The sequence below is a fragment of the Octopus bimaculoides genome, chromosome 1 (assembly GCF_001194135.2).
Source record: "Octopus bimaculoides isolate UCB-OBI-ISO-001 chromosome 1, ASM119413v2, whole genome shotgun sequence".
Lineage (NCBI taxonomy): Eukaryota > Metazoa > Mollusca > Cephalopoda > Octopoda > Octopodidae > Octopus > Octopus bimaculoides.
Genome location: NC_068981.1, coordinates 152,013,480 through 152,030,821, shown reverse-complemented (window position 1 = coordinate 152,030,821; position 17,342 = coordinate 152,013,480). Strand labels below are relative to the sequence as shown.

At 31.0% G+C, this 17,342-nt stretch overlaps 1 protein-coding gene across 1 annotated transcript in view; it reads left to right on the top strand.

Moving 5' to 3' along the window:
• Positions 1-17,342, top strand: part of LOC128249043 (titin-like) — a 36,393-nt gene that overhangs the window by 8,050 nt on the left and 11,001 nt on the right. The window contains exons 6-16 of the mRNA XM_052971479.1: positions 2,155-2,327; positions 3,557-3,652; positions 5,246-5,545; positions 6,302-6,613; positions 7,119-7,148; positions 9,039-9,341; positions 9,803-10,105; positions 12,534-12,833; positions 13,217-13,519; positions 14,229-14,531; positions 15,561-15,863. Coding sequence (XP_052827439.1) covers positions 2,155-2,327; positions 3,557-3,652; positions 5,246-5,545; positions 6,302-6,613; positions 7,119-7,148; positions 9,039-9,341; positions 9,803-10,105; positions 12,534-12,833; positions 13,217-13,519; positions 14,229-14,531; positions 15,561-15,863 — 2,726 coding nt within the window. The remainder of the gene's footprint in view (positions 1-2,154; positions 2,328-3,556; positions 3,653-5,245; positions 5,546-6,301; positions 6,614-7,118; positions 7,149-9,038; positions 9,342-9,802; positions 10,106-12,533; positions 12,834-13,216; positions 13,520-14,228; positions 14,532-15,560; positions 15,864-17,342) is intronic.

Below are 17,342 nucleotides of genomic sequence, written 5' to 3'. Positions count from 1 at the left end.
TATATATATATATATATATATATGAATTTGCATGATACCAAGCTCACATTCATGAGGTAGTGAGTTCAATTCCCAGACCGGGCTGTGTGCTGTGTTCTTGAGCAAGACACTTTATTTCATATTTTCCCAGTTCACTGTAGAAATGACTTTTGATGTCATTGGTGCCAAGCTGTATCAGCCTTTGCTTTTTTCCTTAGATAACATTGCTGGCATGGAGAGGGGCAGCTGGTGTGCATGAGTGACTGCTGATCTTTCATAAACAACCTTTCCTGGACTTGTGCCTTGGAGGGGAACTTTCTAGGTGCAATCCCATGGTCATTCATGACTGAAGGGGGTCTTTACTCTTTATATATATATATATATACACATATATATATACTGTATATTTCCGCTTTTAAGATGACCTTTAAATCCTAAAATTTACACTAAAAATTTGGGGTCATCTTATACCACTATTCTAAAAATTGAATTTTAAGTGATTTTATAAGTAAGCTAATCTCAGCCTACATGTGATAATCACAGACATGTGTAAACAGATTAACAAAATTAAAAAAAAATCATAATATAGTTAGTAAAAACATTTTTACTTTATATATCATTGGCAAATCTTCATAATAAATAGCCTATTCAAGAGATAATTCTATATCATTGAAATCAACTTTTATCTATGTGAGCTTGGCTGAGAAAATGTAAACATCAAGTTATGGTTGCACTTGCAGTAGCCTTTATCTTTTGCTAACCTTTCAAAAAATTTAATGGTGATGTATAACTGTAGTAATAACACTTAGAATAACATATTTATATTTTTCATAAAATATCTATTATCATTTGATGGTAAATAATACAATTTGGATTACACACAACCTGTATTTTTCAATAAAATTATTTTACAGTAGTTGCATTTAAAACATAAGACATGAAATTTTTTTTTTCATTTCCTATCAAGATAAATAATATTAATAAAACATCAAACCTTCTCATTCCATAATTTCACACAACTCTCGCCTGTCCACCCTTTCTCATGTAAATGAACAAAAATGCCAGGCAGAAGATATATTTTGGGCTTTGTTTTACATTTAAAAATAACCATGTGTTTTAATTTTGTAACGTCAACCATGCAGGATAATACCACCATAAACTTCGTTTTCTCATATCCTGTGCTTTTGACATGCACTGTTTTTACTCCTTTCAAATCTACTATTTTTTTACCCAGCATGTCAAAGTTTAATGGAGTTTCATTCATATTTTCGCTGTGAGACAATGGAAACTGATGCCTTTTTCTCAGCTGCACGATGAACTGGTGAAAACTAGTTACTTTGTGATCAAGATCTCTTGGGAGTTTGGGGACAATTTTTGTTTTCTCCCTTATTACCAGATATTTTTCTGTTCATAAAACGATTGCACCAGCCTTTTAGGCAAAATGTATAGGAAAAAAATGATATAGAATCGTTTTAGTTTTTATTGGTAAATGTTAGGATATATACAATCACCAGTCCTCAGCTGGTTTCACCAGTCCTCAGTTGGTTTCACCAGTCCTCAGTCAAATCGTCCAACCATGCTAGTATGGAAAGCAGATGTTAAACGACGACGATGATGATGATGATGATGATATTGGTATGCATTCTGTGAATATGCCCTGGAAGAAGAAAAAGTGGAAAAATCAGTATTTGCAAGAGATCAGCTGATGAAATGTAAACCAAACAATGGTTCCATTTTAGGTGACTGTGTATGAAAAAGCATGATATATAAATGGATTTGTTATTTTGTTTATTTTAATTTCTAAGGATATAGTAAGTGAAAAAGACATTTGTAATCACATCATCTTTACATGACCAATATTTCTAAAGATACCTGTTGTTGCAAAAGTTAGCCTGTACACAGATGGTCTTGTAATTTAGCAGATAGGAGATGAATTCATGAAATTTTTTACAAATTCTGATCTTGTCTTATCTAAAGGTCATCTTATACATGGAAATATATGGTATATATATATATATATATATATATATATATATATATATATATATATAATGTATGTATGTATATACGAATGAATGATAATTCTATACTAATAAACCTGGTAACAGGCATTGCTTTCAAGATAAAAAATAAATATATTGCAATTTTAAAAAAAATATTTGATATATTTCACAGGACAAAAGATGGATATCCTCTTCAACCAGATCCACGCTTTAAGTTAGCTGAATTTGAAGGCAACTGCTATTTGAGCATAGAGAATGTCCAACCTACTGATCTTGGAATGTATGCATGTGTTATCACAAACAGAGCAGGGAGAGCTATTACATCTGGAAGTTTGAATTTTGAAAGTAAGCTTTTTATTAAATAAATCATATGCATAAAATTTATTGATTAAACAATTACATTTTGAAAATAAGTTTAGCATGTAATAAATATATGTTTGTGTCACATACAGAGATAAATACATACAGATCCGCATATTTAATGATACCCATACCTGCATCTATTTATACATGTGCACATGCATGCATACACAAACAGACAGATGGACCAACTGATTGTGGATGTTACCAGCATTATAAGAAGTTGTCCAAAAATGTTATCATGGCATTACCTGCTGATGAGATGTGATATCATGGCTAGAATATTATACAACAAAATCCATAAGGACATTAATCCTGAGGATGCAAATATTAGAAGCTGCTGTGATGTGAAAGACATAATCACACACATTATGAAAGGATACTTTTATCAAGATTTTCATAAAATATAAACAAAATGGGCTAAACATAATGATCTGGGATATATAAAAGAAGGTGCACAATACTGAAATGTATAATAGTTGAAATGTCAATAGTCAACTATGCACAGTTGTTCAAATGGCATGGTTTTCTTGATTAAATCACAGATGCATTTCTCAGATGCACATCTTGGGTGATGATTGTCAAGAGGCTCAAAGTACAGGATCTGTGTGGGTATTTTCATGTCTAGCATCCTTTTTACACGTCTCAACTATTGGAGTTAATTGTTTAATTCTTATGGTTTTTATTTTTGCCAGTACTTCATCCATTGATCATAGTTCAAAGTAAGTCTCAAGTTTGCTTATGAAACCTCTCAAGTGGGTGTATTTGATGTTGATATACTACCGATGTTTCACAATCATAGAGTAGTATAAAGATTACAACTGACTGACACACCATGATTTTTTTTGTTTTAGCTTTTGAATATGTTCATGCTTATGTAAGTCATGGTGTGATAAGATTTCAAGTTTTCTGTAAGCTGCTCATAATTGGTTGGTGATATCATCGTCAAAGGAGCAGGATAGGTGAAGGATGTAGATAATTGTTTGAAGATATCTTATTTCCTCTCCAGGTGGAGTCATGCATTCATACTTACATTCTTGTCCATGCTCATGCATCAAAACACACACACACATATACATGTGCACACATCACATCACATATTTATATATTTGTACTTAATGCATACATTTATGTATGAATTAATATACAATGTAAATGAGCATATATAAATTATGGAAAAGATGAAATAAAAGATATCATTTATCCTTTTATAGTGCCAGAGGAAATGCCTGCTAGAAAGAAATATGATGGAAAACCCACCATTATACCAGATATACCTGTAGATAAAAGATATGATGATTACCCTGATAGTAAGTATGCGATTATCTATTGGTTATAAAAGAGTTCTGTAAATGGCAACTATTTTCCTTGTCAGATAAGTCTGAGATCAAGCTGAGATATGTGATTGGAATTTTTTAATTTTATAAGCATTACTAATATAATTTCCCATTTTCTTTCCCATAAATTATGCATTAACTATAACCAACAAATCTGGCTATAGTTAAGACATTGGTGAGAAGTTGACTTCTTATGCAACATGTTCATAGCATAGGCTTCTCTCTTGCACACTACACCTAATTCTATTTATACTGAGTTTTTCTCTCAGTCCACTTGTTTTCCCTCATTCTTACTTACATAACACATCCAGAGAATCATGCTCGACTTACTGCTAACAAGTCTTTCATAAAATCTGCCCTCTACTCAGTGGGAAAGAGGGAGAGATAGATTCCTTTTGTTGTCCGTGGAGGCAATAGCATCCTGAACTTTTTCCACACATTCTTACTCTAAGTACTATTGTTTTGGAACACCTATTTTCACTGCTAATTAGGTCACTTGGATAATAGGAATTGCTGACTACTACAGAGAATCTTTAAGTTTTTGAAAGAATCCCTTTAATGCAGGGGTCAGCGAACCAAGGTAAATTTCCCCAAGTAGGGTAAAAGTAAAATTCTTGGGGGTAATGAGAACTCATTAGACAAGTAATATTATATAAAAAAACATGTTCCTTGTTACGACAGAAATTTTTCTTCTGGCATGAGGAGATATTCAAAAAGTTGCAACCTTTTGCAACAACCTACCTTTGCAAATAAGGATTTTCCACTCTAATGAACATAAAAGCAAAGCAGAGAAATTGATTGGACCCTGAAGACTATCCAAATTGCTCTGGCATCAAAATGTCCCAATTTTGATGAAATGGTAACAAGATTGAGACAACATCATTTCTCCCAAGCCTAAAGTGAAAAAGTTTCTAGAAAAATCCTTTTGTTTCATAATGAGGATATTAATTTATTTTATTGCATTTGTTTTATACATTTTATATTCATAATTGTATTCTCTATATAAGTAGATTCAATAAACCTTTTGAATTTAAAGAATCTATGATTTTCTTCCTTTCAAATTAAGGGGCTAATGTCAGCATAAATAAATACATTTTGGAGTAATTGGTTAAAAAAGTTCCCCAACCCCTGCTTTAATGGGTGCATCTACTGTGCATTTACTACATATGAAGACCACATGCCTCTACTACATATGAAGACCATTTTTGTCAATCTGTATGTATTTCTAGTGTATACCCATAGTTTGCATTGGATACTCAGTCTAAAATTTCTGCTTATATCACCTTTTGGTCCATTGATCCTGGAAAATTACTTCCACTTATTTGACAAATTCAGCTGAGAACTCTGCTGCTTGTATATATGAGTTCTCCAAAATCAGCCAGTCAAGAATTCCTCTGTTATTGATTAAAGAATTATATAAACAGGTGGAGTCTGAGGTATCAGTTTTAATATTTCAGTTTATTTTTTTTTTTGTCTTTAAGAAAAGTACAATATGAAATTGAATTTTGTATTATAAAATCTGGTAACATTGTAATATTGTATAACCTTTTAATTCTTTTGTGAAAGTTTCTGGATGCTATGCAAGTCGTCCAACTATGTCTGATATCAAACCAACTTCTGCAAGGCTTTCGTGGGTTCCAGCTGTGTCAGCTGATATTCCTTCTAAAGTCGGTCCAATTACATATAGCATTGAGAATAGAGAATTACCCCACAGAACATGGAAGCCATTTGCATCTGGAATTAAGGGAAATGATCACTTTCTTGATAATCTGAACCCTGATACTGAATATATGTTCCGTATTAAAGCTGAAAATAGGAATTTTACCTCAGAACCAACAGCACCTGTGATGCTGCCAAGACGAACTGGTAAGTCAAAGTAGAAATCATATTTGAATTACAAACATATTTTCATAACTTGTTCCAATTATAAGTTCCCTTTTTAGGCATAAGATTAATTTCTATGAAACAAGGGCTGCTCTTCATTGAATAGACAACATCACACTATTGGTTTGTTATAAGAAAAAAAGAAGTGACTGAAGCAGAATTTAAACTTAGATTACAAAAGTACAAAATAACTACTGCAAAGCATTTGTTTGACTTCATTTTTTTCTGTTAGTAATGTATATGATTATTATTATGACTAGTGAGGAAAATGGGGAGCATTCACTGGTTGCAGTATTCCTATTAATAAACTCACAGGTGTGTGTGTGTGTGTGTGTGTGTGTGTGTGTGTGTGTGTGTGTGTGTGTGTGTGTGTGTGAGGAAGCCTCTTAGTAACTAACCTCACTTCTTTCTCAACTTCAGCCTCACAGACCTTTGTATACCCCTAGTTTGTAAATCCATCTCTGATTATGACAAACAGAAGTTGAATACACAATTAATTAGAAATTGAATTAGAAATTTAAATATAAAGATGATTATTTAAAATGTTTAAATGTATGACTTTATGTTTGAAAAATATCTTTAATTTCAAACAAAAAGTAATTTTATATTTTATATAATTTTCCACATTTTCCATGTGCATAATTTAAGATCATAATGCTTGTGATTAAATTCAGGTTATTTAAATTGTGACTTTGAAGTCTTAAATATTTATGGAATTAAAATGTTAAATCTTTTCAGTTATGCCATCGTTTCCTTTGACAACACCGCTAATCACAGATCTCAGTGAAGAATCAACGAGGTTAGCTTGGAGACCTATGCAACTTACTCCTGAAAGTAGCAAAAGAAGGCATACACCACATACCTATAGGTTGGAAATTGCTGAGCTTCCAAGTAAAGACTGGATACCTTTGGCAAGTGACATACCTGATACTAGTCATTATATTCATGGCTTAAATCCAGAAAAAGACTACATGATTCGAGTGAGAGCAGAAATTGATCATGGTGTTCTAAGTGAACCTACATATCCAATTACTTTAAGAAGAGCTAAAGGTAAAAACTCAATTTTTTAAATTGAAACAATTTTCATTTATTGAGCATTCTTAAAACAGTTATACTTTACTAGATTTAATTTCATTGCTTGGCTATTTATAAATAAATTTTTGGTTGTCTCATGTCCATTTTAAATGTGTAAGTAATCTTTAGATAGCTAAATATTCTATTATCCTTTTCACATATCTCTAAAAGTATTTTGTTCTATTTTGTTTAATACAAGACTTACTTGTGAACTCTATATTTTCAACATTATCCCCTAAGGGCATGAATACTATCAGTTTAAAATGAATAGTGCAACAAATTAAAACTTTTGAAACATAAACCTTGCTGATTAAAGTTTACTAATTTTAAAAAAGGTACAATGTAATTAGTTCAAATAAGATACAAAATGATGTAAGAAATCATTGTTTCAGATTAGAAACATTTTTATAATGTTATATATTATTATTAAGAAAGGGTGATTTTTTCACTTGTTATTTATTGATATATTCTATGTCTTCAGGAATATCCATTGAGTGGGAGAAATATCCAGGTAATGTAATCAAAATGATTAAAAACCATTGATATATTTTAAGCATGTGACATGTCTGAGTGATTTTATACAAAAATATTTTGAATATATTTATAGTGCATTTTTGTACATAAAGCAGCTTTTATATATATGTGGATGTATTTGGTTTTGAAATGGCTTCAAAATAATTTTGTTGGTAATATAAAAGTATTTTAATTAGCTTAACATACTGCTAGATATGCATATGTGAATCTAGGGATCTATGTGTGACTATAGTCATGCTCTTTGCAAATATATGTCAAAAAATTTGAGCAGGTATTTATGAAAATTCTAAGTTGCCTGTGTACAATAGCATATCTAATATACTAAACAAGAGAGAACATACATATCTAGAAGTGTGTGTGTATATATATATATATATATATATATATATAGCAAATAAGAAAATGGAAAGGATATAAAATCGACAGATATCAGCCAATAAACATTCCAGTATATCTATTTATTCAAATGTATTGGATGAATGCACACACATGTATGAGTGGTACAGATTAGCAAGTGGAAAAAGCTGGTAACTGCATAAACAAGCGTATGAATTCATATAAGCATATAGAAACAAATGAGCAATTAAGCAAATGAGCAAATTGGCAAAAAACTAAATGGGTGTGCAGATACTAGTTCCTTATGACTATTTTTGGCAAGAGGCAACGAAATCTTCCAGGTTATCTCCACCCCTTCAGTGTTATGCAGGATGAGAAGACAAAGCTTGGTTAGTGGATGTACCCCTAGGCTTCTTCAGAGGGTCTAAGTGGTTTTATGTTGAAGCATCCATGTACTTGAACAGTAGTAACAAAGAATGGCAAAGAAGAAAGTGAGGAAAAGAAGTTGAAGGCCATTTGAACGTTTTCAAAGAAGAAACACCTGGTTGTGTTTATGGTGTCACACCAAAGGCAGGAGAACTGTATTATTTAAGAATTTTATTGCATGGAGTTCTAAATAGTATTTTTTCCTTCCTGCCACACATTGACATTTTTGAACTTGGAGTGGTTGTGACTGAACAGGTTACGACTGGTTCATCTTGTATATATGCAATAACTCATATGAATTCACTATTTTTTCATTCTTTTAATCATTGAAATATACAAATAGCACATATTTACTTGTTCATATACCTCCCCATCCTCCTCCTCCTCCTCAATGTTCTCCACCACTACCACCACCATTATTTTAGTAACCACTTTCCATGCTGATATGGGCTGGACAGTTTATTGGAGAACCAAGTTTTGCACCTGTTTCTTAGCTTTGGCATGGTTTCTACAGTTGGATGTCCTTTACGGAATGTACTGAGTGCTTTTTTCTGTAGCACCAGCTTACTTCATTCTTTCTTCTTATATGTATTTTTTTTCATTTTTTAAAGATTTCAAATAGTCATCTGCCTTGCATGAACTATGTCTCTAGTGGTTTGTCTCTTCACTTGCTCTCCTTCTTTTAAATTTAATACATATTCAACATTCTTTCAATTATGGCAGTTTTTCTGCTATTACTACAGTAATAAAATAATACCTGCAGAATTTTTAAATTCCTTATCCTTATCAGTGTCATAGAATATTGACTATTTATTTTTATTTCTTTCGATATGAAAATGGATTTTCTGAAAATTTTAAACATTTTATTACTATATAACATTTACTAAAGCTTTTTAATCAGTCATGAATATGAGATATACAAAGGTAAACAGATAATTGATAATAAAAATGTGAAATACATCAATTTAGACTTACCTCTAAGGTAATAGTTTGCAGCTTCAAAATTATATATTCTGATTTATTTGTATTTATCTTTAAAACTCTTTTTTCTATTTATATTACATACTTTATTGAGTTTCTCTCTGCATTGCAATTACTATTTCAGTATATCCTGGTATACCAGTTGATCGTCCTTACATTGAAAACCTTGACCCAACATCAGTTCGTCTTCGATGGAATCGGCTGCACATACCAAGTTTCAGAGCAACAGATGATGAGCTAACATATATTCTTGAAATACAACAAGTTCCTGATTATAAGTGGCGTGAATATGCATCCAAAATACCAGACACGTCTTACGTTGTCAAAGGGCTGGAGCCAAATAAAGATTATAGATTCCGAGTGAGAGCATATTCTCCACTGGGAGTTACTGAACCATCACCACCTGTAACATTACACAGAACTATGGGTAAATTTTCATCCAGCAGAAGGCAAAATGCTCTTGTGCTCTTTTTAGTTGATATATTCTTCTTTTGCTTATTTATTTGTTATTTTCTTTTTACTTGGTATTTAGAATAACATGTAAAAACCTACTTTTACCAACAAATACATCTTGTCTAATAATTGGTAGAATGTTCATGAGAATGAATGTATAATAGGTTTTATCAAATATAATTTGTGACTTTCATATTATATTGATATCAATAATACTAATATCAATGATTTTTATGCAAAATTGATGATCAAGCAAAAAATAATTATCTATTTCACCTTTAAGATTCTTTACACAATTGTATATTTTATTGCCATCACAATGATTACTTTTCATAATTTTAACAATTATTGATAACAGGATTTTCAATTTTGATGGTAAACAATAGAATTACATACATATATAATACTGTTTGTATGGATTGAACTTATTTTCAGCAAAAGGTAAAAGCCCAATTGATCATCTGGATATTGAACAATATGAACCAAGCACTGTAAATCTCAGATGGAGCAGAACAGATATACCTGGCTATGGTGATGGTGATGGATCACTTTTATTTATGATTGAATCACAACAGCCTCCTCATCCAGACTGGCATCCAGTTGTCAGTGGTGTACCAACAACAAGTTACCATATAGGTGATATTACTCCAGCTCGAGATTACAACTTCCGAGTTAGAGCTTTAAGTGAATATGGATTGAGCCCCCCTTCAAGAACAGTTGCTTTAAGTAGGTTTGCATGTAAGTAGTCTAAATTAAAATTACCTTTAAAATTTAACAATTTTCCAAATTTTCATGGTCCCTAAATATATTTTTATCAAAAATTTTGTTTTCTCCATCATTGATCTCCATTTAACATCTATTCCTCTCAATTTATGGATAATATAAATTTGCTCACTTTTATTGAAAAATCTCTAGAATATAGGTAATTTTAGGATTAGCATATCCAAACCAAATAAAAATCTCCAAGAAACAATGTTAACATTATTGGCAGGACTACAGAATAATGATAAGTTTAATAAACTAACATGAAAAAGTGAATAAAACAATTCATCCAAATGTCTTAATGTACAAACCTATTCATCATAACACCAGTTAAAAAATCTTTATAGATTTTAAAAGCAAAAATGATTGTAATCTTTAGAAGTAAAGATATGTTGAATTATAAAATATTGGACTGATAAAGAAATTTATAAACACTTTAGTAAATTTTTTTCAGTTAAACCCTAACCCTAACCCTAATTATTTCTTAAATTTATAACAATTACTTTTTATTACTTTTGCAACTGATTATTGTTCTGGAAAAAATTTTCCAATGTCATTATTGTTACTCTGATTTATTTGGACTAAGTGACAGTAACTATGTACAATAAATATTTTACCGTTGTCTTTAACATCATTGAGCCACTGAAAGAGCCTCTTTGCAGTCATTTGATCTGCTAGAAATAGCAGCTAAATCACTTTGAACTCATACCTTTCATTCTAAAACATGAAGGACACATATTTGCCAAGTAATTCTAAATATAAAAATATACAAAACAAAAAAAAATAGTGATTAGGAACAACTTTGATCATAGGTCTATTTAAAAGGATTAACTGGGAGGATAAACAATGATTATCACCTATATTGAAAATACTGATGATAGTAGTTGTAGTAATTGCTTCTAATTTAGGCAGAGGGCCAACAATGTTGAGGAGAGAGGGTTAGTTGATTACATTGACCCAAGTAGTTGGCAGTACTTATTTTATCGACCCTGGAGGGATGAGAAGCAAAGCTGACTTTGACAAGATTTGGGCACAGAATATAGAAAGCTTGGAGAAATGCTGAAAGCATTATTACTGGTGCATTTCAGGTGACAAAATGCTTAGTGACATTTTGTTTGTCTGTATATTTTGAGTTCAAATTCCACTGAGATTGACTTTGCTTTTATCCTTTCAGGGTTAATAAAATAAGTATCAGTCAAGTACTGGAGTCGATGTAATTAACTTCCCCTCCCCTCAAAAACTGCTAGCCCTGCACCAAAATTTGAAACCATTATTGCTCATGCATTATTATAAACATTAAGACTATGAGTTGACAGAATCATATGCATGTCAGGTGGAATGCTTAGTGATATTTTATCTGTTTTTACATTCTGCATTAAAATGCTGCTGAGATTGACTTTGTCTTTCATCTTTTCAGGGGTCAATCAATTAAGCACCATTTGAGCATAAGGGTCAGTGTAATCAACTAGCTTCCTCCCAAAATTTCAGGCCTTGTGCCTATAGTAGAAAGGATTATTACGGATCACCTAATCATTCTGCTAATCTACTTTCCTAATACCACCACTACTACTACTAATAATAAATTTTTTTTCAAATAACTACTTTATTTTTTTTCATGTATCATTTATTTGGTTGCTTCTAAATTAAACACAAAGCTAGCAATTTGTTGGGAGGCAGTACATTGAGTAAATCAACATCACCACTTAACTGATACTTTAATTTCATCAACTCCAGAGGTTGACCTTGGTAGGATTTGAAACCAAAATGTAAATTTCATAACTAAATACTGTAAGACATTTTGTATGATGCTCTAATGATTCAGCCAACTCAACACTCTTATTTCTTTAATTCATAATCATCTCTTACATCAAAACATTGTTGGGAAGTTGATGGGATCAACTCTAGAATTTGATCTGTTCTCATGTTATCACCTCTACCTGGATTTGAATTTAGGACTCAGGAAGACATAAATGGATAATTCTTTAATGCTTACACTTAATTTTAGCTAAGCAGATAGACTAATATATATTTCATAAGGGCATAAAATAGTGGTTGTAGCAGAGTTTGAATTCGTTTTACTGCAGGTTATACACAGTCATAAATTTAGATAAAATTATCATTAACAAGATAATGTTTGAAATACAATGTAGGTTAAGTTTTTATTGAACTCATTCAATCCTGAAATGAGACCTAATAGTCTATGGAATTATTAAGTTCAATAGATTTTGTATGGACTGAGTTTGAAATCTTTTTCTATTATTGGACTTAGACAAACTGTCATTTTCTATGATTTGAAAATAAAGTTCAATACATTATATAAATCCATTAATTTTTATAACATATACTGAATTGATACCATTTCTTTTTTGCAAGACTTTTATTTTTTTATTTATTCTTATTTTAGCTCCTATCAGGCCACCAATCCATAATTTAGAAATCTATGAAGAACTTCCTGATGTGTTGTTAAGATGGAATCTAATTAAAAAGCCAGTACATGAAGTGGAGTATCCAGTGATTGATTATATTATTGAACAACAAGACATACCAGGATATCATTGGCATGAGATAGCCAGAGGAGTAACTGGAACAAGTTACAGAATCAAAAATTTGTCACCAAATCATGATTACTTTTTCAGGATTCGTGCAAATACAAAAGGAGGTTTGAGTGATCCAACCCCACCTATTGGCTTATATAGAACACCAAGTAAGTAATTGTGGGTTTTATTTATTACTTGTATGTTTGTAGTTTTCATCAGAATAAGTCTTGAGGAAAGTAACTTTCATTAAGATATATCCATTTCAATTCTATCCTTTGTTCAAATATATTACTTATGCTTAAATGAATAAATACTGAATTAAAATCAGAATCAGGCAGCACCAAAGTCAGCCTTTCAAACAAAATATTCTTATGCTCCACTTGTATGACAACTCAACAACAAATAAAATGAATATAAGTAAGTAAAATATGAGATGTATAGATATATTAGATTCCAGATAATTTTTTGTTCTTGTTCAATTAAAAAAATATTTGATAAGATTATAAGTATATGTACTCTACAATTAATTCATGCTCCAATTACTTTGCAGTGCCACCAAAACTTTCCCGAACAGATGTTATCCTTTCACCTTTTGGGAATGATTCTGTTAACCTATCTTGGAAGCCAGCTGAGGTTCCAGCCTATCAACACCTCCGTTCTCCAATTACATATAGCATATTTATGCAAGAATATCCAAGTATGGAATGGATGCCAGTGGCAAATAGAATAACTCAGCTCAACTATAGGGTGATTGGCTTAAAGCCTGACCGAGATTATCGATTCAGGATTCAAGCTCAAACTGACAGTGGTATCAGTGAACCTACATTCCCTGTCCTTTTACAAAGAAGACCTGGTATGACAATTTTAAATATGATTTCCAGTTAACATTATAACTCAGTGTATAGTTAGGATTTTCTGTAGCATATACAATATGTTAATGATCATACAGAAAAGATAGGCTTATAATAATTAAGATATGAAAATGAAAGTTTTTAAACACATTTTATCAAAACTATTTGAAGACTAATTTTATGAAAATTGCACTAAAAGCTTTCAGCTTTCAGAATATAAGTACTGAATTAATTACATTTTTTTGAAAGTACCATTATTTAATTCTAAAAACAAAAAGTGAATGAATTTTTGTGGATCAAATTATATTGTAATATAATGTAAAATTTAATGCTTACAAACATTAGTCATTGATTCTTTATAATACAATTCTGATCAAACAATTTCTAATGTGATTCATACATTATATTGGAAATAAATTTTTGAGCTAAAAAGTAAAGACTTAAGAGTTACATGATAAAAATAAGTAGAAGGAGGAAAACTAATTATCATATAATCTTTAGAAAGCTTGTTGCCCAAGTAACCTAAGGCTACTAACAGCTCATGCCAAATTAATAAATTGCAAATCATTCTTCTCACTAAGAAATAGCTTCATGAAAATTAACTGTAAATTAAGATAAAAATGCAGCATTATTAAATCTGATAAATAAAATAACTGTTTAAAGTCAATTTAATGAAGATGCTCTAGGATGTAATATATTTTCTGTTTTCAGTTCCTCAAATGGATTTGTATGAACCACATATCTCTGACATTCACCCAACATCTATAAAACTGTCCTGGAAAGAGGGCAGATTACCACGTGGTTATTCAAAGAGCCTCAATCAATTACTGTACATCATTGAAATTCAAGAACCTCCTTCTGAATTATGGCACCCTCTGGCTCGGGATATAAGTACTCTAAGTTACCAGGTATCAAGTCTTTTACCAGATCGAGACTATTTGTTCCGTGTTAGAGCTTACATAGGATCAGATCTGAGTGAGCCAACACTTCCTGTGTATTTGGCTAGACGTGCAGGTATGTTCAAACTATTTTCACTAATTGTTACAGGTTATCGAAATTTAATGAAATAATCACATATTTCTATTCAATTTCTGCTGTTATTTCTCACCACTATTAATTTTAGCATTATTAATTGCATACTCAATTACATTTCATGGATTATGCTTTCTTGCATTCCACTTTTTTTTTCAGTCCACATGATAATTATGTTTTCTATATGACTTTACTGTCTACAACTACACACACACACACATACACAAATACACATAAACACACACATAAGCACACTCACATATGCTCAGACATTCACATACACACCCTTTTCTCATTTCCCTCACATTGACTGAAACTGCATGCAACCTAAACACTTCCTGCTGAATGTACATCTTTACCTTGAATGAGGATATGAAGTAGGAACTTAGGAACTACTCTTGCAACAGTAAAGCTTCTACTTTTTTACTGAAGAACAAATTATAATTAAGAACTATCTTAAAAATTAACAACAAAAGAATTCAAATTTTTATGGAAACCACACATTACTAGAACTAAGTTTGCCTTTCAAAAACCAGCATATTTTAACTCTGAATAGCTACTGACCCTATATAAATAATCTACAACCACTGTTTTGCTCACGCAGCACATTCTTCTAGAAATATCTTGTTTTGATATTAATAATACATGACAATAAGGTCGATGAAATACTTATATTGCAAATTGGCTGAAAAAATATGGATGCAATTTTATATGACAAAAAAGAATTAAGTATTTTTGTAAACAATACATGGCTCATATGACATCATCAGAAAAGAAAAAAAATATATGCCTATTTAACATTAAATTTGGGAATTTTGTTAGTAGGATCATACTGTCCTAAACTTGTAAATTGATATCAAATGTTTATCTATCTCTCTCTCTCTCTCTCTCTCTCTCTCTCTCTCTCACACACACATACACAAATGCATCCATTTATAGTAACAGTTACAAATATCTTCCAAGATGTAATGAAACATATAAAGATTCTTTAATATCTACCATGTTTTACAGGACCTCCACGGATGACTAAAGACATACCCTATGTTGTTGATATCACTTCTGATTCAGTATCATTAGCTTGGAGATCAGCTGAAATACCCTCTAGAATTGTTGATTATTCACCAGTTTCCTACAGGATTGAGTTACAAGAAGTACCTTTTGGCCACTGGATTACTGTTGCTAAAGGTATACCAACAACATCTTTCAAGTTGGATAATCTACATCCAAATAAAGAATATGCTATCCGTATTAGAGCTGAAAATGAATTTGGTATCAGTGAACCAACTGGTGCATTAATCCTTAGAAAAAGAGCAGGTATGATATCAAATACTGATTTATTTTAAAATAATTAAAATTCCAGAATTGAGGCAATCTGGTCATATAATTTAGTTTTTATTTCATTTTCTAATCTAAAATTTATACTGCATGAAATATTAAAATCTTTAAAAGATCTTATTATAATAATAATCTAGCATTATTTTTATTTCACTTTTTAATAATGAAACATTCTATCTCAACAGTTGTTCTTATAGGGTCACATCAAAAGAAATTTGAGAATCTCTTAATCTGTTTGGATAAAGTTGATATAAAAGCAAATTCATTATAAATGTAAAATTTTAAATTATTAAAATAAATCATATTTACAACTGTAGATTCAAAGATACATTTTTTTGTATAATTATGATGAATATTTTAATTTAGTTGTGTGTATGTATGCATATATGTGTGTGTATATATATATATATATATATATATATATATATATATATATATAAAAGAGCGATATTATTCCTAAAGATAATAATGTTAGTGGCTGCAAGCATAAAAGCTGTATAGGCAAAATTAATAATATATAAGACACATAAATATATGTATATACACTAAGATACTACATAAGCACTTGCTTCACTAAAAATAGAAGTCAAAATACTTTTAAATCACAGAAAAGTCACTAAATTAATATAGGTATGATAGGAAAAAATTTTAGTGTACAAGAGTAGTGTCTTACCTCTGCCAAGGATGCAGGAGTAATGTCAGTTAATTTGATATCATGATTTCGAATTTAGCACCAAAGGCACCTGATTTTCTTCAGTCAGATCTGCAAGGGACAGCTACTAGAATTCATTACTACCATGCCTGTAAATTCGTTTGAGTGGTTGAACACCATTGAAACAAATGAACCATGTGAAATTATTTATAAATATAAAAGAACGATATTATTCCTAAAAATAATAACGTTAGTGGGGATGAGCATAGAAGCTGTTTTGGCAAAATTAATGATATATAAGATATATAGATATATTTATATTTACTAGGGTACTACATAAGCACCTGCTTCACTAAAAATAGAGGTCAAAATACTTCTAAGCCACAGAAAAATCACTAAATTAATACAGGTGTGATAAGAAAAATTTTAGTGGACAAGAGTAGCATCTTACCTCTGCCAAGGATGCAGGAGGAATGTCAGTTAATTTGATATCATTATTTCAAATTTAGTGCCAAAGGCATCTGATTCTCTTCAGTCAAATCTGCAAGGGGTAGATATATATATATGATTAACAAAATAAGAGCAGAGAGAAAAGAGCTGTTTGTTAATTGCTGTCAGCAAATAGAATCTCTCCTCTCATTTTTCTTATCTTTTAATTGCTATATACTCTTCCCCATTGTGATTCCTGGATTATGAGAATGTCAGTGAAGCTACACCTTAGCCACAACCACTGTTTTCCTTGATAGCTGCACACCAGCTTACTGTGAGCTCCTCTGATTGATTCTTTGAATAACTATTCCTGTTTA